Raw genomic sequence first — 22,537 nt, 5'->3', positions numbered from 1 at the left:
ATCTGAGGTTTCTGTGGCTGGACAGATAAGCACAGTGTAAAGCTCTTGTCTGTGGGTTGTGTGCGCCTGTAAATATTGTACATAAGAGTGTCTCTGTTGATTGTTCTTTTGTGTCTCTTTGTTGTTTGGTTTAATTTGTTTTAAAGATGAGGGCATATCCCACTTTGCTGGGGTCCCCAGCTGCTTATGGTGGGCTGAACCCGGGGCAAGAATTGCAGGGACTTCCCAGTCGCTGCCAAGAGTTCTTAATCTTGGGGACCCTCCCTGCCTCCCTCTCAAGGCATTAGCTGCCTGAAACACTTAGCTATAGTGAGAGATCTTGTCTGTCTGTAATGCAACTTTGGTTACAGGTGTCCGTTGCTTTCTTTCTTATCTTTTGGAGATTTAGTTTGCTCTTCACCATTTTATGAACACAGGGAACCCTGTGTCTCTGCTGTTTGGACTTTGCACCACTCAGATTAAAGGTCATTTGCTCTGCTGGGTTAGTGTGAGATAAGATTCTAAGGGTTATGTCCCAGTCTCCCCTTTTGAGAGTACTCATTTATTTACTTTAGGGGTTGTTTTTGTTTTGGAGGGAGGCCCCAGCAGCTGTAAGGCCCCAATTGGCCCTGATCTCTGGTCAGGTCTAGGGCCCCTACCTATGCACAAATTTCGTGCACCAGGCCTCTAGTAATAATAATAATAAATGTTTTGGTCAAATATGTTTGACAGCCTTCCCAGGGTTTGAATTTTAAGAAACTTGCCCAGCAGGTGTGGCAAAGTGGTTGAGCATTGACCTATGAACAAGGAGGTCACAGTTCAATTCCAGGTCAAGGCATGTGCCTGGGTTGTGGGCTCAATATCTAGTGTGGGGAGTAAAGGAGGCTGAAGATCAATGATTCTCTTATCATTGATGTTTCTATCACTCTCTCACTCTCTCTTCCTCTCTAAAATCAATAAAAATATATTTAAAAAAAAATTTTTATTGACCTATAATTGGCTTTAGGTTCTTCCAATAGACCCTGGAATGCATCAAGGATTTTTTCTCTCCTTATGAAGGAAATTTTTATGCTTAAGATACATGGGAAGCTTTGTCAAATGAAGAAATAATAACTATACTTATATATGCATATTATTAAAATGGATGTTTTGGAGATTATCTAAAAATCTCTACGAGTCTATACATTCTAATATACTTTCATTTATAACTCTGCTATTCTAGAATATTGTATTTTACAGAAAGGACAAGGTTCCATGTCAATTGTAATCAGGTCCATAACCCTATCATTTTAAATTTCTTCTTGTCATTTAGAGACAGTCACTGTTTTGTTATAATGCATTTGCAAAAATGTGCATCTTCTGAGAGCTCCATGGAAAGGACTCTGATTTATTTTAAATTACATATCTCTGAGAATAGATTTTCAGATCATCCCCTTCAAACTGTATGAAAATTATTTTTAAAATGTTTTTATTGATTTTCAGAAATAGGGAGAGGGAGAAAGAGATAGAAACATCAATGATGAGAATCATTGATCAGCTGCCTCCTGCATACCCTGCACTGGGGATAGAGCCTACAACCTCAGCATATGCCTGAACCCATCCATGAAGGAAGTGTTTTTATTTTTTAAATTTTTTTTAAAGTAACATATTTTGCTCAACAGCTTTTATTTTCTTTATTTTTACTGATCTCAGAAAGAGGAAGAGGGAGAGAGAGAGAGAGAGAAACATTAATGATGAGAGAGAATCATTGACTGCCCTCTGCACATCCCCCACTGAGGATCAAGCCCACAACCCAGACATGTGCCCTTGACTGAAATTGAACCTGGGACCCTTCAGTCTGCAAATTGATGCTCTACCCACTGAGCCAATCTAGCTAGGGCATAAGGAATTGTTTTTAAATTGTAAGAGGAACCTGTTTATAAATTGAAATGCTACATAAAAATTGATATAGAAAGCAGATAACAGTAGAACTGTTCTGAATTGAAGAAGGGAGACACAGGAAACCCAGAACCCAGCCTGTTTTAACCTCCCACTTATTCTCTCCTCACAGACTGACACACCACCAGAGAAACTTAGAATTCGTGAAACATAATTTGAAAATACATCAAGAAGTTCTCAAACTCTTTGTTTTCAAGACTCCTTTAAACATTTATACTTTGAAGACCCCAAAAGTTTTTTCATGTTAATTTATATCTATTGGTATTTACCCTATTAGAAATGAAAACTGACAAATTATGAAAAATACATTATTTTCTTAAAAATGACTAATAATTACATGTTAACATAAGTAACATTTTAATGAAAAATTATTATATTGCCAAATAAAAAATTAGTAAGATTGGGATTGCTTGACTTTTTAAAAATCCTCACCCAAGGATATTATTTTTCATTGACTTTCAGAGAGAGTGGAAGAGAGAGAAAGGGAAGAGAGAAAGGGAAACATTGATGTGAGGGAGACACATTGATTGGTTGCCTCCTGTGCACCCTGACTGGGGCTGGGAAGGAACCTGCAACCTAGGTACATACCCTTGACCGGAATTGAACCTGTGGCCCTTTGAATGCTCTACCCAGTGAGCACACCAGCCAGGTCGTGCTTGACAGTTTTGTAAATCTAAAAGTCTGCATTCAATATATTACAATGTCAACGAGCCTCTAGCAAATTCCAATATGTTACTAACAGAATTAGAGTGAATAAAGCAAGTAGCATTAGTTTTATATTTTTATTTTATTTTATTGATTTTTTACAGAGAGGAGGGAGAAGGATAGAGAGTTAGAAACATCGATGAGAGAGAAACATCAATCAGCTGCCTCCTGCACACTCCCTACTGAGGATGTGCCCGAAACCAAGGTACATGCTCTTGACCGGAATCAAACCTGGGACCTTTCAGTCCGCAGGCCAAAGCTCTTATCCACTGAGCCAAACCAGTTACGGCTAGTTTTATCTTCTAAATGTTTTGATCCCCTGGATCCCTTAAAAAGGTCTCAAAGACTGTCAGTGCGTCTTGAGAATGGCTACCCTAGATCCAAAGGTCCATTCTAGCTAATATTGATATTCTGATTTAATTTCTGAGATTTTACTGATTGCTGTGAAGATTGTGATGATTATCAAAATACTAACAAAGAATGTAAAGTGAATAATAGGTAGAAAAATGTTGAATTCATAAGAAGGGGAAGAATAGAAAAGTGCATTATTTTATTTTTTATTAGAAAGCCAATTGTAATAGGTAACAAATCTACATGCCAAGTTAAAAGTGATACCCCCTATTATAGTATAACTCATATGCATTGCAATTATTTATGTGTTCATGTCTCCTACTAGCCTGCGAGTTTGGAAGAAGGAATTGGGTCTTGATTCATTTTGCATCTTTGGTCTCTAGGATAATGTCTAATGCACTAAATATTTGATGGGTGATAGAATTTAACTGCATAGAATGTACAACGCCTACATATACTATCACACTTTATACAATTCACAGCAAATTATTTTATTTAGTCAACATTCAACAGCTTTTTAAAAGTCCTCATTATGATCCTATCAAGAAAACCATCATCTACATGCGGTATTTTAAGGTCTTTATAACCTAATGGATCTCCTCATGATGTATCTAAAAATGCTTTGACTTCTAGTACAGATTGTTACCTGATGTAATTCTTTTTTTAAAATATATTTTTTTGGAGAAACCAAGATGGCGGCATAGGTAAACACCAGAATTAGCTGACTCGAACAACCACTTCAAAAATACAACTAAAAGACGGAACGGACATCGGCCAGGACCACAGGAAGACTGGCTGAGGGGAAATTCTTCAACTAGAAGGAAAGAGAACAGCATACGAGACTCAGAGGAGGCGCAGTGCGGAAAATACAAAGGTGTGGAGGTACGCGCGGAGCGGGCTGGTAGCTGAGGGCGCAGTTGTCGTTTTCAATCGGGAGGGAGGCTCAGATTCTGAGCTCCAGTTCTGGGCGAGCCTCTAGGGACCCAGACTCAAACAAAAGAAGCGGGACTGTTTGGCATTGGTCGGAAAGCGAGGGCAGCTTTCTCTCCAAGGTTTGCAGCGGTTGCTGGGACTCTGAGAGGCAGAGCCTCTGAGGACGGGACTGAGAGCAGCCATAAATGCTCCCTCCACCCGCTCTGTTGATCCCGTGAGACCCGCCCCGCCCTGCCCAAGCCCTGCACAGAGCCATTTGCCAGATAGCCTCAGGCAAAGGCTAGATTAGCACCTGCCTAGAGGACAGAAGTTTTCCCACTGCAGACACAGCTGATTCTCACAGCCAGTTGGCCTGGAGGTCAAATCCCCCTAGTATTAACTACAACAATCAAGGCTTAACTACAACAAGACTGCGCACAAAGACCACTAGGGGGTGCACCAAGAAAGCATAAAAAATGCGGAGACAAAGAAACAGGACAAAACTGTCAATGGAGGATATTGAGTTCAGAACCACACTTTTAAGGTCTCTCAAGAACTGTCAAGAAGCCGCCGATAAAGTTATTGAGATCTACAAGAAATCTAATGAGACCCTCGATGTTATGATAAAGAACCAACTAGAAATTAAGCATACATGGACTGAAATAATGAATATTATACAGACTCCCAACAGCAGACCAGAGGAGCGCAAGAATCAAGGCAAAGATTTGAATTGCGAAGAAGCGAAAAACACCCAACCAGAAAAGCAAAATGAAAAAAGGATCCGAAAATACGAAGATAGTGTAAGGAGCCTCTGGGACAGCTTCAAGCGTACCAACATCAGAATTATAGGGGTGCCAGAAGATGAGAGAGAGCAAGGTATTGAAAACCTATTTGAAGAAATAATGACAGGAAACTTCCCGTACCTGGTGAAAGAAATAGACTTACAAGTCCAGGAAGCGCAGAGAACCCCAAACAAAAGGAATCCAAAGAGGACCACACCAAGACACATTATAATTAAAATGCCAAGAGCAAAAGACAAAGAGAGAATCTTAAAAGCAGCAAGAGAAAGAAACTCAGTTACCTACAAGGGAATACCCATACGACTGTCAGCTGATTTCTCAACAGAAACTTTGCAGGCCAGAAAGGAGTGGCAAGAAATATTCAAAGTGTTGAATGCCAAGAACCTACAACCAAGATTACTTTATCCAGCAAAGCTATCATTCAGAATTGAAGGTCAGATAAAGAGCTTCACAGATAAGGAAAAGCTAAAGGAGTTCATCACCACCAAACCAGGATTATATGAAATGCTGAAAGGTATCCTTTAAGAAGAGGAAGAAGAAGAAAAAGGTAAAGATACTAATTATGAACAACAAATATGCATCTATCAACAAGTGAATCTAAGAATCAAGTGAATAAATAATCTGATGAACAGAATGATTATAATAGAATCAGGGACATAGAAAGGGAATGGATTCACTATTCTTGGGGGGGAAAGGGGTGTGGGAGATGCGGGAAGAGACTGGACAAAAATTGTGCACCTATGGATGAGGACAGTGGGGGGGTAAGGGCAGAGGGTGGGGTGGGAACTGGGTGGAGGGGAGCTATGGGGGGAAAAAAAGAGGAACAAATGTAATAATCTGAACAATAAAGATTTAATAAAATAAAATTAAAAAAATATTTTTATTGATTTCAAAGAGACAGGGATGGGGAGTGATAGAAACATCAATGATGAGAATCATTGATTGGCTACCTCCTGCACGCCCTCTACTGGGGATCGAGCCCACAACCCAGGCATGTGCCCTTGACCTGAATGGAATCCCTGCGGCACTCTATCCACTGAGCCAAACCGGCTAGGGCCCCTGATGTAATTCTTAATGAGGGAAACCAAATGTCATGACTGCTTTTATTTGAGGTTGAAATGCCCGTGGGATGGGGAAAGAGAAACAGAACTGCTTTCCACATTAAAAGTGGGCAGGCTCCATGTTAATTTCACCCCCCCCCCCCCCCATGCACGGGACTTACATGTGCCATATTCTGCTAAGTCTCATGCACAGACACCCCAGATCCTGCATTTGGCAGGAGCTTCAACTCTAGAAAACATCTCTGAAGGGCGTGGGTGTCCCGCTTCTCCTCCCAAGGGATCGGGGCGGGGGCACCAAGCGGTCCAGTCACGACAGGACTCAGCATCCTCCAGACGTCAGGCATCTCCTTCCCAGAAGCGGCGGGTCCGGCCGGATCTGACTCAACCTTAGGCCGCAAGCCCGCAGGGTAAGGCGGCCCCAGGGGCCTGGAGGGCGTGGGAGGGGAGTCAGCCGCCGGCCCCGTCCGACCGGCCCCGTCTAACCCACCGTCTAGCGGGCCAAAGACGAGGCCGGCCCGCCGGGCTCCTGGGGAGACCGGAAGGGGGGCCCCGACCTTCCGGTCCCCTCGGGCTGCCGCGGGACCAGTCTCCCCACTCGTAGCCCCGGAGCATGGCGGACCTGGTGCGCATGCGGCAGCACCTCGGCGCTGACAGTTAGCCAGCACCCGGTGACACGGAGGGAAGCGGGGCGCAACCGTGGTCCCAGTGCCTCTGACAACCAAGACGGGGACGCGCCAGGGCCCCAGCCCCGCAGAGAAGACTGCTGCGCGCGCAGCTCCGCCCAGAGCTGTTCGCGGCAGGGGCGGGGCCGCCTACCTGGACAGAGCGGATTGGCCCAGGCTCGACAGGGGCGTGGCCTGACAGTCCCAGCCGCGACTGGCCCCGCCCCGCCCCGCCCCGCCCCGCCCCGCCCCGCCCCTGGACCCCGGGCCTGGTGTGGCGGGAGGAGGAGCAGGCTTGCGGCGGAGAGAGGAGTCCAGGAGGGCCTGGCAACTGGGGAATGAAGCCTCCGCCTTCTCGGGCAGAAGCCTTTAAATACTGGCCCAGGCCGGGGACTCTCGTTGCAGTGAGAGGAGACCTGGCGGAGCGGCTGCAGTGCGGCCCAGAGGGAGGAGTTGTCCGCGCCGCGGGGACAGGAGCGGAAGCCGCGCTCGGTGCTTGGAAGTGGGTAAGCCCCTTCCCGGGATGGCTCGCCGCCCCGTCGGGATGCTCCGGGGTCCCAGCGGCGTGCGCAGGGAGCGGGGCGGGGGTGTGCGCGCTGCCCCAGGTCCCTCCCAGCGCTCAGTCCCGGGCTTTCTGTCTCCAGACCCCCGTTTCCTCCTCTAGGCTCTGGGCGGGAATCGCCTTTTGGGTCTGCTGCCCTGGGGATGGTATTGCTTGGGCTTTTTATCCCAGACTCGCGAGTCTTCCCGTCACATCTCTGTCTGATTTTTCTCACTTTCTGAGTTGAAATAAAGGAGATTTCCCCGGCCGCTCAGAAAGCCGAACGCCCCCCGAAGGAAGCGGTCCTCTGCTTAGGGACCCCATTTTGGCCTCAGAATCACGCCTGGTCTTTTGTTTGTGTGAAGTCTGCTTACCGGGTGGGGGGGGGGGGGGGGGCGCTGGGCTGCTGCTTTCTTCACTGTATTGGCTCTTCTTAAGAAACCAACGAGAATACGAAGCCAGAAAGCCCTTTTGAGGGCGAAATCCGAAGGCATTCTATTGTGGCATCTGTATGGGCTGTCCTGGAATGCATTGTTGCCGCTACACCATATACATGGTTTTTATTTCATGTCAGGGGAGGCCTGTTGTGGGTGCTTTAGGAGATCATGTTTGCGTGAGACCTTGATTAATTATACCTCTTCTATAGGAAGGTAATTGAGTAGGGTTGAGAATTCTGGAACCGAGAAAAGAGGGATTCACTGGTATGGAGCTTTTTATGGATATATGTACAGAGGAGGGCTGTCCATTGACTGCCCTCAAAGACACAGTGAGTCTTTGAGTTTCTTCAAGGCCCCTAAGAAATAGAGAACAGTAGTCTGGTCTGTTTCTTCAGGGGGGTTCTGCAAATGAAAGAGCTTACTGTCTGCTCTGAGATGTGCTTGTTAGTACCAGCAGCTAGTTAAAGGTAAGTGGGAGACAGTCCTGATTGGGAGGATCCCACTTCTTCTCTGACCGCTGTACTTCTTTCTCTAACATAAAATCTACAGCTAAGCCCTAACCGGTTTGGCTCAGTGGATAGGACGTCGGCCTGCGGACTGAAGGGTCCCAGGTTCGATTCCGGCCAAGGGCATGTACCTTGGTTGCAGGCATATCCCCAGTTAGGGGTGTGCAGGAGGCAGCTGATCGATCTTTCTAACTCTCTATCCCTCTCCCTTCCTCTCTGTAAAAATATCAATAAAATATATATTTTAAAAAAATCTACAGCTAAGAAGCATATTCCATCCAGTCTCTCACTATTTCCACAGCTAAAGAAACCCTTTAGATCTAACATTAGCACTCTCTCACTGATTAGTACTTTTCCTGGGTCAGGCATCTGTTAGGATATAACTTTTGAAAATGACTAAAATGATTTGTGAAGTTGATATATCCAGCTATAGTCAGTCCATTGCTTTGCGCAGAGTATATGAAGAGGGGGGGCGGGGAGGGATTGTATTTAGTTTAGATTATGATAGGACCTTCCCTATCTGTTAGCCACATATTCTAGGTAGAAATATTGACCTCAATTTGTAAAATTTTAAATGAAGAGTGTTTTTGGAATCGCCTGGTTTGTTGTGACTTTCCCAAAATACAGAGGTAAAAAACTCATTTCAAACTGACTTATAAAGCAAACATGCCCATTTCCCTGACAGCCCAGTAGGGACGGTCAGAAGGTACATAAAAGTAGAAGTAGGAAATGGAATCAGAAGACATCTGTGTTGGGGAAAGTATATAGCTAACACTGTATCCATATTAAAGCGTATTGAACATTTTATTGAAATTTCCAAAGATAATTTATTTGGATTTGCACAGATTGTACATCTAACTTCTTCTGTAATTTTCCCATTGTCATTTACAGCCATACTTCTTATGAAATAGCAATGCAGGGACCCCAGAAACATATGTAATTCTATAATACAGGTCCACCTGCTATCAGTCGTTTACTCCATCTGTTGTACATGAGACAAGCTGAATACAGCTTTGCAATCAAGGTAGTTAAGAAATAACTGGGAAGACATACTGAAGTTCTATCTAAAGAGGAGAATATGATAGGATTCTGGGCAGTCTCGGCAAAAATACTATGATCAGCCATCTAAGCTAAAGATATTAAAATAATAGTCTTCATTTATAAAGGTAGACCCTCATGGAGAGTTACTCATTCATTCAATTAATATATATTGAGAGCCTACTGTTCTAGGTATCGAGGCGAATAGCAACAGGTAAGCACTGGGAGTACCTCATTAAACTATGAACTTCTTGAGCTCAAGTTGCCTCATGTACACATTCAGTCCATGTTTTTATTATTATTATTATTATTATTTGCTTTTATTAGTATTTATTTTATGCTGAATTTACTCCCCGGCCATAAGTTTTTGTTTCTTCTGGGTTATCTTTTTCTTCTGTGCAACCTCCTCTTCTCGTTTAGGAACACTCTGCTCTTTTTCAGTGGGATCATCTCCATGTGGCAGGGAGAGCTCCTGTGTGGGTTAATCTGCCCATGAGATCTGTAAGTTCTGTGCTGCATTTTAGGAACTTCGTTCACCTGGATGTGCTCAATGACCAGAGAATCTACGTCTAAACCCTCAAGTTCAGCATTACTGTCTGCATTTTTAAGCATGTGCAGCCAGCACCTGTTTTGCTTGAGATTGAGGGCATAGGATTCCCTATTAACCTCTGAACTATGGGGTTAAGTGGTAACCCAAGGAAATCCTCTGGTCCAAAAATACTTTGAGATGACACTTTTTACGTATTCTAGATTTATTGGTTTTACTTAGAGAGAGAGGTTGGCTAGCTGTCCAGTAAGGGTGTTATAGTGTAGTAGTTCTTCAGGTTCATTACAGTTCAGAACTTGATCTTCAGCCTTTCATATCTGGAAGGTAGTACCACCCTCCAACCTCCATGAACCCAAAGTTAATGAGGCTTTAAATGTTAACTTATGATGATTAAGCTCATAAGAGACTGATGAATAAACTAGACTAGAACTTTGCTATCACAGTAGAGAAATTTTATTCCAGTGCCTAGAATACTGTTTCTCAAATCCAGGCCATCACTTTCTAGTATTATGGTTCCTGGAAATCTGAATTCGTAAGGCAGCATGGAATCAGAACAAAGAATCTTGGGGGAGTATGCCATCCAAGCATTGGGAAAGCCTGTTTTTGCCTTATTCTCTGGAATCAGAGTACTTCTGACTTCCAGATTCTGTGTACTCTTATGTAGACAGGACTGAAATAAACAATGTCATTCTTGTTCTTAACTCCCTCTTTCCAGACTGATCATTCCCTTTGTGTCCCCCCCAACACACACACCCACACCACCCCTTTTTTTGTGTAATTATTAGATTTTAGCTACATTAATGCCATTGATTCTTAGGTTACTTTTGCCATGTTACCTTAAGTTACTAAGTTGTAGTCCCATGGATTGTTATGGCCATGCTTTCCTGAGAGAGGCATTCAAGACCCACTTTCAATTCATTTCCATTCTAGGAGTCAATTATTGCTGCTCACTACTTCTTAACATCCACTTTTTTTGTCCAGAGAGACAGATCTCACTTCTTTGGACTCATTTCTCTCTGTAAGTCCTTATTTATTCTCTGCTTCTCATCTGGAATGTCCTCCCCCACTAATCTATACTTTTTATATCCTACTCATTCTTTAGGTCAAGCTTAGATTTTACATTTGCCTTGATGTAGATGCCTTATTATTTTGACTTTCCCCCCGCCATAGACTTTAACACTCATTTTGTCATTTATTGTTTATACTGCCTTGTATAATTTAGCCATGTTATCTGGGTGCAACTAGCAACTTTTCAACTTTTAAGTCAGCTTAAAAGTCATTTTCTCAGAGAGTCCTTCTTTAACTACCCTATCTAATGTAGTCCTTTCTCCACAGACAGCTTTTCCCTCCCGCCCTGTCTCCTACATGATTATTTCCTTTATATGGAACTAGAGGCCCAGTGCATGAATTTGTGCACCTGTAGGGTCCCTCGGCCTGGCCTGCGGGATCAGGCCGAAACTGGCTCTCCGACATCCCCCAAGTGGTCCTGGATTGCGAGAGGGCGCAGGCCAGGCCGATGGACCCCACCGGTGCATGATCGGGGCCGGGGAGGGGGCAGGGGAGGGCTCCAGGGTATGTCCAGCCTGACTCACTCAGTCCCGATCGGTAGGACCCCAGCAGCAAGCTAACCTACCGATCAGAGTGTCTGCCCCCCTGGTAGTCAGTTGCGAGCTGTTGAGAAGCCTTAGCATATCATTAGCATGTTATGCTTTGATTGGTTGACCAGACGACCAGACACTTAGCCTATTAGGCTTTTATTATATAGGATGTGTCACAACTGCCATTATTTTGTCTGTGTGCTCTCCTAGAATATAGCCATATAAAAGTAGGAACTGTATCTTTCTTTTTTTTTAATATTTTATTGATTTTTTACAGAGAGGAAGGGAAAGGGATAGAGAGTTAGAAACATCATTCAGCTGCCTCCTGCACACTCCCCACTGGGGATGTGCCTGCAACCAAGGTACATGCCCTTGACCGGAATCGAACATGGGACCCTTCAGTCCGCAGGCTGACGCTCTATCCACTGAGCCAAACTGGTTAGGGCGGAACTGTATCTTTCATGCTCACTACTAGTATTATCCATAGTACATAGACCAGTAGTGGTTGTTACATAGTAGGGTGTTTAATGTCTTTCAATTGAATCATTCCCTAGAATAAATTGTTAAATACCAGAGTGTCAGTTCCTGTATCCCTCTATGGCCAAATTCTCTGCTATGCCTACACAGTAGACCCTTACATTGGAAATACTAATTTTTCATGAAGATGAAAATGGGAATAGGCCTGAACTAAGTTGAAGCAATTTTTAAAAAATATGTATTTTTATTGATTTCAGAGAGGAAGGGAGATGGAGAGAGAGAGAGAAACATCAATGATGAGAGAGACTCATTGATTGGCTGCCTCTTGCAAACTCCCTACTGATGATGGAGCCCACAACCCGAGCATGTGTGCCCTTGACCGGAATCGAACCTGGGACCCTTCAGTCTGCAGGCTGATGCTCTATCCACTGAGCAAAACCAGCTAGGGCTTGAAACAATTTTTTTGAAAACAGATGCTGAGCCTTTTCTGTTATAGAAGTGGGAAGAGCAGCAGCAAATGCTGGAGACACATCTTTGGTAAACCTGCTCCAGAGTCAGAAGGCCCCTTCCCACAGGTGGGAGCTTTAGCCAGTTAGCTACCCCAATGCAGTCTTTTCCTCCCATGTAGTTTTTCTTTCTCCTGGTGTATAGGACACTTGAGGCATGGACAATGGTAAAGAGCAGAACTGAAAAGTAGAAGGGTGAAGAAATGAAAGATGGATGGTTGCCAAAAGTAAATTTTGAATTTTTGCTGAGTTGAATCTTGTAATCCTAAATGTTTAATAAGAATATCAATTAAAATATTTTTAATTGATTTCAGAGAGGAAGGAAGAGGGAGAGAGAGAACTAGAAACATTGGTGATGATAGAGAATCATTGATTGGCTGCTTCCTGCACACCCCACTCTGGGGATCAGCCCACAACCGGGCATGTGCCCTGCCCAAGAATCGAACCATGACCTCCTGGCTCATAGATCAGTGCTCAACCACTGAGCCGTGCCAGCTGGGCAAGAATATCATATTTTTATGCTTCACATGATAGGAAACTAAGTGTTAATCCACTTAGATTATCAAGGAGAGAATCTACCAGATTTAGCATTGGTAAGTACATCCACACAATGGAATACAGTATAACTTTTTTTTAAAAGTAAGAGGAGAGGAGACGAAATGGATAGGACTTCAGAATGCACTAAGTGGAAAATAAAACAAATGTTGATAGTGTATATGGTATTCTATCATTTGAATTTAGGAAGAAAAGATGATTAGAATTTACTATGTATTTACTTGAGTTAAAAATACTGAAAGGATACACAAAATTCTAATAAAGGAGTTGCTTGTGGGAACAAAGTAGATAGGGATGGGGTAGTTATGAGACTTCTTAGAGTATATACAGTAGGCCCTCGGGTTACGTCGGAGATCCGTTCCTACGTCGCCGTAAGTCGGAACCCACCTACATAAGCACGTACGTCACTCACATGGAGCACACACACAGCAGTAATGAAGTGAAACAGTAAAAAAAATTTAAAAGAACTATAATTCCTGACCTTGTGGTAAATAAATAATAAAAAACATAAAGCACCTATGTACATACGTCAAAATGACGGAACTTTTTTTTTATAAATAAATGGGAGATGGCGACATAACCACGAAAGGAGGTATGTCGAGTCCAACATAACCCGAGGACTGCCTGTACCTTGTTATACGGATTTAATTTTTGAACCATATGAATGCATTACCTGTTCAAAACAAAAAACAAATTTAAAAAATATCTTTGTATGTATATCACTAAGAGTATTGCTTTCTGCTCATATTTATTGTTTTACTAAAATTCAGTTTCTTTATACAGTTTTAGAAAGTCATTAGAGATTAGACTCTATGATTGGTTCTCAATCTTGGCTGCACATTATAATCGGAAATCTATTTCTTTGTTATGGGGTGGGGCCACTACATTAGAAACAAAGAAACAGAATTTCCAGGGGATGAGGTCCAGAAATCAGGATTTTAAAAAGATTCCCAGGTGATTCTAATGTGCAGCCAAGGTTGAGGACCACTGCTCTATGAGTTGATATCTGCTAATTATGACCACTGACGATCAATTTATAAGCCAGGGTTAATTGTTAATAATACAAACCAGGATACTTTTATGGTTTGGTCAGCTCATTCGTTTCCAGTAGGGAAATCTACCCAGAGAACCAGTGAAGATTAGGGATATATTTGGCAGGCATTGTAATGAGATCAGCCTTCTCTGATCCATGTAGGAATATACTAAAAAGTTACTGAATTTTCTGATTATCATTTTTCTTTACTTTGGAATCCATGAATTAGATGTCTGCGGTCTTGACAAGGAGTAAAATTCTGAGAATTTGATCAGTTTGATAGTTTTTGTTCTCACTATAATGAATAAACTGACATTCTTATGTTTAAATTAGTCTTTTGTAATTTTGGTTAGTGTAAATCAATTTAACAAATGGTTTTTGAAAATCCGTGAAGCCCTTGCCGGTGTTATTCAGTGATTAGAGTATCAGCCTTTGCACGGAAGGGTTGTTGGTTCAATTCCTGGTGGTCAAGGGCAGATTTGATCCTCGGCCCATTGGGGCATATGTGGGAGGCAACCAATCGAAGTGTCTTTCTCACATCGATGCTTCTCTCTCTCTCTCTCTCTCTCTCTCTCTCTCTCTCTCTCTCTCTCTCTCTCTCTTTCTCTCCCTCCCTCCCTCCCTCCCTCCCTCCCTCCCTCCCTCCCTCCCTTCTACTCTCTCTAAAAAGCAATGGAAAAAATATCCTCGGGTAAGGATTAAAAAAAAAAACCTGTGTTAACAGCTTTGGTTACTACAGAAATTTCTTTCTTTTAACTACCTCATGGTTTCTGATTAAATTTGAAATTGAGTTTAAGATCATCGTCAAATACCTAAAAGTAAACTGAAGCCAAACTGGGTAGAGAGTATAATCTCAGAGGCCAATAATTCTGGACGTCAGAACTAATCTTACTATCACTGTGTTTGTCTAAACCGGTCTCAAAGCCGACCTTTGTATACCAGCATTTATTTAAGCAGGAATTGCACTGGTATTTCACCTTTGAACTTTACTTCCGCAAAGTTGTTCTAGTGTATTAAGAGGCCTAAGTAAGGTTTTATTTTGCTTCTTGAGTTTCTGAATATTGGGTCATTATAATCTTTGTGGCTCTTCTCCAGTATTACCAGTTATTGTAATTTTTTCCTTATGTTTCATACTAGTGCAGCTGAGAACAGGTTTGGTCATCCAAGTGGAATGTTATTTTATTTTATTTTTTTAAATATATTTTATTGATTTTTTACAGAGAGGAAGGGAGAGAGATAGAGAGTTAGAAACATCGATGAGAGAGAAACATCGATCAGCTGCCTCCTGCACATCTCCCACTGGGGATGTGCCCGCAACCCAGGTATATGCCCTTGACAGGAATCGAACCCGGGACCCTTCAGTCCGCAGGCCGATGCTCTATCCACTGAGCCAAACCAGTTTCGGCGGAATGTTATTTTTTAATCACTATTTTCATAATTCTTAATGAGTGTGAATGTAGGAAATCTTTCCAGATGTGGCACCTTGACAATTTTTATTGTGTGATGAATAAGCAAAGTTATTTTAAATTTTCTGTTTTCAATAGTAGAACAGTCTTACTGTTTCTCTTCTAGTACAGTCATGTTTGAAATTAAGAAGATCTGTTGCATCGGTGCGGGCTATGTTGGAGGACCCACGTGTAGTGTCATAGCTCAGATGTGCCCTGAAATCAAGGTAACGGTTGTTGATGTCAATGAATCAAGAATCAATGCATGGAACTCTCCTACGCTGCCTATTTATGAGGTAAACCATATTGTACAACTCTTTGTTCTTATGTTCTTTGTTTTCTTACTGATTTTGTGAAATAACTTACTATTGATGTAAAAAATCTATGATCAAAACTGATAGGAAATTAAATTAAAAAATTTAGATATACAGTGTTGTGGACATTATAATTACAATTATGTCAAGTATGACCAGGAAAATGACTGGAAAGAAGTAAATTAGAATATTAATAATGGTTGTATTAGTGCAGTGAGTTTATGGGTAATTTTTTTCGCTACTTTCTAATTTTACTATGGCTACCATACATAATAGTAAAATTAAAAAGTGGTATTCAGGAAATACAAAACTATGGATGTTTATAATATTAATTCATATATGTCTGTTACAGTTCTTGGATTATTGTACTTATATCAGGTAAATCTTGGATTGGTAAATGGTGCTTTTCATATTTAGTGTTTAGTATCACAAGTTTGTTTAATTAGAATTTCAAAATTTCTGAATTTAGAGAATTTATAGTTAAGAAAATATGCTTTTAACTATTTTATTAAGCTCTCTGCATCCCTTTTTAAAAATTATTTCATTGTAAATGAATTCATGATAATGATTTTGAAGCCCAACAGGGAAGCATTTGAAAATTTGATGGTAGCATTTTCTATTCAGTATTTTTATATATAAATACTGGAGGAACAATAAAGAAAAAATGGCAATAAATATGTACCTATCAGCAACCACTTTAAATATCAATGGCTTAAATGCTTCAATCAAAAGACATACGGTAGTTAAATGGATAAGAAAACAAGACTCATATATAATGCTGTCTGTAAGAGACCCACCTCAGAACTAAAGACATAACAGACTAAAAGCAAAGGGCTGGAAAAAGATATATGTTTTTTTTATTTCTTGATTTTATTTCATTTATTTATTTATTTATTTATTTATTCATTCATTTATTTAGTTATTGCGGGGGGCCAGGACCAACGATCACCAGCTGCCCAAGTACCAAAAAACTATGCTTCTGAAATCTCTTGATGTCAATTCCGCACGTAGAGCAATCAAGCTGCTCTATGTGTGCCACTCACGACAGAAGCCCTTTTTTTAATTATTTCTTGATTTTAGAGAGAGGCAGGGAGAGAGAGAGGAAAATGAGAGAGAAAGAAACATCGATTTGTTATTCTACTAATTTATGCACTCATTGGTTGCTTCTTGTATGTGCCCTGACCAGGGACTGGGATTGGACCTGCAACCTTGGCATATCGGGATGATACTGTAACCAACTGAGCTACCTAGCCAGGGCAGAAAAAGATATTTCATGCAAATGAACAATACTTATATCAGACAAAATGGACTTTATAATGAAGACTATAATAAGAGACAAAGAAAGACATTACATAATGATAAAGGGATTAATCGAACAAGAGGATATAACCATTGTAAACATTTATGTCCCCAAGATAGAAGCACCTAATTATATAAAGCAAATCATGATTGTAGGTATAGGAGGAAATGCCATAGAGAAGCAATGAAGAATTTCAGAGAAGGTAAACCAAATACCAGAGAGTTTTTTTGTTTTTTTTGTTTTGTTTTTTAATTTTTATTGATTTCAGAGAGGAAGGTAGAGGGAGAGAGAGATAGAAACATCAGTGACAAGAGAGAATCATTGATCGGCTGCCTCCTGCACGCCCCCTACTGGGGACCGAGCCCGCAACCCAGGCATGTGCCCCGACCGGAATCGAACCCGGGACCTTTCAGGCTGCAGGCCAACACTCTGTCCACTGAGCCAAACCAGCCAGGGCATACAAGAAGAGTTTTAATAGTGCAGATGCCATAGAGATGCATGTCTTGGTTATGAGTGACTAACACAGTGAAGAGCACATAGTAAGTGTTCAATAAATGTTTGCTGAATCAATTGGTAAGCTGTCAACTATAACAAATGCAGGAGAAATAAGGGCTGAGACATGTTCATTAAATTTTGTATAATGGAGGGGATTATAACTCTTGCAAGAATAATTACAAATGATAGGAGCTTGAGGGTGAAAGTGTAGAAAAGAAAAGTAAGACTCTTTAATTTAGAAGGGGGTGGTCACTGAAGAGGGGCACAGGGTAAATGCAATGATTTTATTTATATTTGATGATCGAGCACGTTAATAAACTAAAGTAGACAAATCACATAGAGAAGGAATAGTCAAAAGCGTATGAAGAAAGGGAAAATTGATCGAATAATGTAGACAGAGCAGAAGGATGGGATCAAAAGCACAAATGGAGGGATTAGCCTTAAAAATTCCTTCTTGGAGACTGAAGGGAAGCTAACAAGGATGGAGAAACATATAGACCAGTGATGGTGAACCTTTTGTGCTCGGCGTGTCAGCATCTTGAAAAACCCTAACTTAACTCTGGTGCCATGTCACATAAAGAAGTTTTTTGATATTTGCAACCATAGTAAAACAAAGATTTATATTTTTGATATTTATTTTATATATTTAAATGCCATTTAACAAAGAAAAATCAACCAAAAAAATGAGTTCGCGTGTCAGAGGTTCGCCATCACTGATACAGACAGTTTTGCTGGTGGGGACCTGAAATAAAGATGACTGACATTGGTAATCTTAATTGTCTGGAACTGAGAGGTAAAATATTCTGAAGAAGATAAAAGGGATAGTGTTGGGTCAAGGATTGTGAATAGTAAAGAGCAGTACAGGTGCTCCTCGTTTTATGAATGGGGTTACATCCAGGTAAACCCTTTATAAGTTAGAACTATTGTAAATAAAAAATGCATTTAATATACCTAATCTACTGAACACCATAACTTAGCGAAGCCCAATTTAAACGTGTTCAGAACACTTACATTAGCTTATAGTTGGACCGTTATCTTGAGTTCTATCTCAAGAGCAATTGCCTTCCTTTTCTCACCAGAAACAATAAACAGAGATGTTTTGTAGACTTGATGGGATGCAAAACACAATACCCAAAAAACACTGGCGAACACGTTACACTGTAGAGTATCTCTCATGGTCACTGCTGCTGAACAGTGTATTGCTACCCTGGGAAGACATCAAAATTCGAAGCACAGTTTCTACTGAATGCATATCGCTTTTGCATCATTGTTCAGTCAAAAAGTTGTAAGGTGAAGTCCTGGCCAGGTTGCTCTGTTGGTTAGAGTATTGTACCGAAAAGCCAAGGTTGCGTGTTTGAACCCTGGTCAGGGCGCATACAAAAATCAACCAATGGCCGAAACCGGTTTGGCTCAGTGGATAGAGCGTCGGCCTGCGGACTGAAGGGTCCCGGGTTCGATTCCGGTCAGGGGCGTGTGCCTGGGTTGCGGGCATATCCCCAGTGGGAGATGTGCAGGAGGCAGCTGATCGATGTTTCTCTCTCATCTATGTTTCTGACTCTCTATCTCTCTCCCTTCCTCTCTGTAAAAAATCAATAAAATATATTTAAAAAAAAAAAATCAACCAATGAGTGCATAAATAAGTGGAACAACAAATCATTTTTTTTCTCTCTCTCTCTTTCTCTCTCTCTCTCTAAAAAAAAGATTTATCAGGCCACAATGAAAACCCAACGAAATATACTTAAAGCCTAGGAGTTTAAGTTTACTGTGGTTCTTTCTAATCTTATAGGCTTATATTTTATGGGTCAAAACTATATTAATAAACAAGTAGTCATTTTGTATTCCATAAGAAATAGTAATGATTTCTAATGTAAAATGTGGTACTAAGTTACTTAAGTTTTTACTCAGAAAATAATGTGGTAGATACTGTTAATATTTAGCAATTAAAACATTCTGTTTTGTGTTACCATATTTATTGAATAGTCTGCCTTTTTCATTAATATTGTTCATCAAAATAATTTAATAACTACTTTTTAAATTTAATGTTTTATTGATTCTGTAATTTGATAAAGATAATAACTACTTTTTATTTTTATTTTTATTTTTATTGATTTCAGAGAGGAAGGAAGAAGGAAAGAGAGAGATAGAAACATCAATGATGAGAGAATCATTGACCAGCTGCCTCCTGCACACCCCCTACTGGGGATGGAGCCCACAACCCGGGCATGTGCCCTTGACTGGAATTGAACCCAGGACCCTTCATTCCGTAGGCCTACGCTCTATCCACTGAGCCAAACCAGCTAAGGCATTAATAACTACTTTTTAAAAAACAAAATGAATAATTTGCTTTTCTTTTTCTGAGTAAAATTAAAGATAATTTTACCCTGTGAAAGGATTTGAGTTTTTTTTATATAAAAAGTATTATATATAAATTCTAATTACTAATTATGATAATTACATAATGACTCTAGTAAGAGGTAGAACCTATATTATTAATTGCTTCTGCATCACTTCTGCAGTTCTACAAATATCCCATTGGTTTTAGCAGAGTAATGTAGTTGTTAATTTTGAGGTCTTATTGAAGCTTAGTATAAATTCTGCATTGCCTTAGCTGGTTTGGCTTAGTGGGTAGAACATCGGTCCATAGACCGAAGGGGCGCGGGTTCCATTCTGGTTAAGGTCACATACCTCGGTTGCTTACTTAATCCCCGGCCCCAGTCGGGAGACAACCAATCGATGTGTCTCTCTGACACTGATGCTTCTCTCTCTCTGTCTCTCCTCCTTCCTTCTACTCTGTCTAAAAAAATCAATGTAAAAATATTCTTGGGTGAGGATTAACAAATAAACAAACAAAAAGCCCTGGCCCATGTGGCTCAGTTGGTTGAGCATCATCCTGTGCACTGAAAGGTCGGTCGCTGGTTTGATTCCCCCTCAGGGCACATATCAGTTGCAGGTTCAGTCCTCAGTCAGTGTGTACCAGAGGCAACCGATCTATGTGTCTCTCTCACATCAATGTTTCTCTCCCCCCCCCCCATCCTTGTGTGGGTGTTTTGCCTTCCTCTCTCTCTAAAGTCAATTAAAAAAACATATTAAAGAAATTCTGCATTGCCATAATTTTAAGTTAATTCAAATACAGTATTAGGAGATTATACATAGGACTGAATTAAATTCCTCTGCAAAATCCCATAACCTTTTAGTCTGATTTTCCAGAATCTAGTTAAAATAACCAAGGAAACGTTACTGATTGATGACACTATATTTATGGTTGTTGTGGTTCGTGTATTTTGCTGGTCCTAGTATATATTTTAGTCAAACTAATGGAAATTGAATTTACATTTAACACTTCCTCTAATTGCTTATTTTCAAAAGCCTCCGAACCATGAAGAAAAGTAAATTGCCTCTGGATATAACTAAACCTGAAGCCCTGAAGTGGCTTTTTACTTTGCTATATACGCAGATAGTTTTATAAACATCCATAATATTGTGGGCATTGTTTGAACCCCTCTGCCAAGAAAAGTAAGTGTCAGTGGTTTAGTCTTTTTTCCCCTCCTTTTTATTATGAAAATTTAAAATGTATTAAAAGCAGAGAGAATAGGGTAATAAATCCCCATATGCCCATCACCCTGTTTCAACAGTTTATCAACATGGCCCAGTCCCCTCTCCCAAGTACCACCTACCTGTTTATTTATAATTTCATCTATACTTATTTCATTATGTATCTCTAAAAATAAATTTTTTTAAATATAAGCACATCACCATTATTACTGATAAAATTTTAAACAATTTCTTAATATCAAGAATTCTTATTCATGTTCTTCCTCCCATAGTTTATTTGAATCAGAGTGCAAGTAAGATCCAGACATCCCAACAGATTTGTGTCACCTAAGTGTCTTTCAAGACCACAGTATTTTAATCTCTTTCTCTCTCGGTTTTTCTCTTTACTCTATTTATTGAAGAAACCAAGTTGTTTATCCTGTAGAAATTTTCAGTCTGGATTTTGCTTATTGGACTGGTCTGATCAGATTTAGTTCTGATTTTTTTTTTTTTTGGAGGGGGGCAGGAATACTTGTTAGGTGGTGCAGCACAGCTTAATATTCTTAACATTATTAGATCTCCTGTTAAACTATGAGAAAAGTAACAATTCTCATTAGAAGTGTTTCTTACAGTATGACTTAGAAAAAAATATATTAATGTATTTGTAAATAGTGACTTTCACAACCAGTTGTATGGCCTAAACTCTTGGGGGTAAAAATCTATATTATATTCATAATGATAATGTGAAATCAAATGTTTGCTTGAACTCACAGAAGATATTGAATTTCCTGATAATTGTGTTGATACTCAAGAGTTAACTATTAACTCTTATGAAATAATCTGGCACATGGTAAACAATGACAAAGCATTAAAATAAGCTGCTGCTTTAATTGTGGGAGGTTTAATTTGCTTTATTGAATAATGTTAAATAATGTACACTTTATGGCCTTTGGTGTATGATCTTTGATTTTTGTACACAGGTGTTATTTGAGAGCGAGTCTAGACCTTTAACTTACAATATAAACTTCTGCTTCTTTAACACATGTAATTCTATACTCTTAAGTTATCTCATATAACTGGTAAATAGTATGTACAGCTCCTTTTCTTTTTTTCTTTTTAGCCAGGACTACAAGAAGTGGTAGAAGCCTGTCGAGGAAAAAATCTATTTTTTTCTACCAATATTGATGATGCCATTAAAGAAGCTGATCTTGTATTTATTTCTGTAAGTATTTTCCTTTGGTGTGTGTTTTTTAATGTATTCTTGTCTATACAGATGTTTCATTTTATTTTAATAGTAAATGCAGTGTAGTAAGCCACAGCATTGCTTAGGATAGCATTATCCAGTTGAATTTTGGTTGTCACTGACTTTGTCCAACACCTTGCCAAACCCTATAATCATTTGGTCAAATACGTCATTAGATCATTTAACAAATAAATTCAGAGAAAGTTCTAGTTTGAGATCTAGAATTAGGAAGTGCTGGTAATGTGTGAGCACATATGGTGATAGTATTTTATATCATCATTTTCCCCCCCTCTGGTTGGTGGAGGTGAGGTAAAGAGAATCAGGTGAAGTTTGCTTGCAAACTTACAGGCATCTCCTATCTAGATGAATTATGTTCCAAAACTCATTTTAAATTAATTTGGAACTTGGCATCTGTTGGTTAGGTTGTCAGGCTAGCCTACAGACACCTTCAGCTCATAGTATGGCTACACTGTTGCACCTTTGTAATTAAAAAAAAAAAATAGATTCAATGCTTGGGAGTAAACTCTGATAATCCAGTATTTGAACCAAGGTAACTTATTTCT

The 22,537-nt window shown here is 40.3% G+C and overlaps 1 protein-coding gene and 1 non-coding gene across 7 annotated transcripts in view; one reads left to right on the top strand and one right to left on the bottom strand.

The window, feature by feature from the left end:
- Positions 1–6,663: 6,663 nt before the first annotated feature.
- Positions 6,664–22,537, top strand: part of UGDH (UDP-glucose 6-dehydrogenase) — a 40,976-nt gene continuing 25,102 nt past the window's right edge. For 2 of the 6 annotated variants that reach the window (XR_004971392.1, XM_036331525.1), the window contains exons 1-3: positions 6,664–6,910; positions 15,219–15,387; positions 21,852–21,953. Coding sequence is in view for 5 of the 6 variants with exons in the window: in XM_036331525.1 (XP_036187418.1) it covers positions 6,747–6,910; positions 15,219–15,387; positions 21,852–21,953 (435 nt within the window). In the remaining variant the exon portion in view is untranslated. Of the gene's footprint in view, positions 6,915–12,260; positions 12,286–15,218; positions 15,388–21,851; positions 21,954–22,537 lie in introns of those variants that run through there. The other 4 variants (XM_036331529.1, XM_036331527.1, XM_036331528.1 and 1 more) reach the window with 4 other exon arrangements.
- LOC118662070 lies at positions 16,331–16,464 on the bottom strand. The gene has a single exon (XR_004969587.1). It is a non-coding gene; the product is annotated as a U11 spliceosomal RNA (small nuclear RNA).

Source organism: Myotis myotis, unplaced genomic scaffold (genome assembly GCF_014108235.1).
Source record: "Myotis myotis isolate mMyoMyo1 unplaced genomic scaffold, mMyoMyo1.p scaffold_m19_p_1, whole genome shotgun sequence".
Classification (NCBI taxonomy): domain Eukaryota; kingdom Metazoa; phylum Chordata; class Mammalia; order Chiroptera; family Vespertilionidae; genus Myotis; species Myotis myotis.
This window is presented reverse-complemented; position numbering and strand designations above follow the sequence as displayed.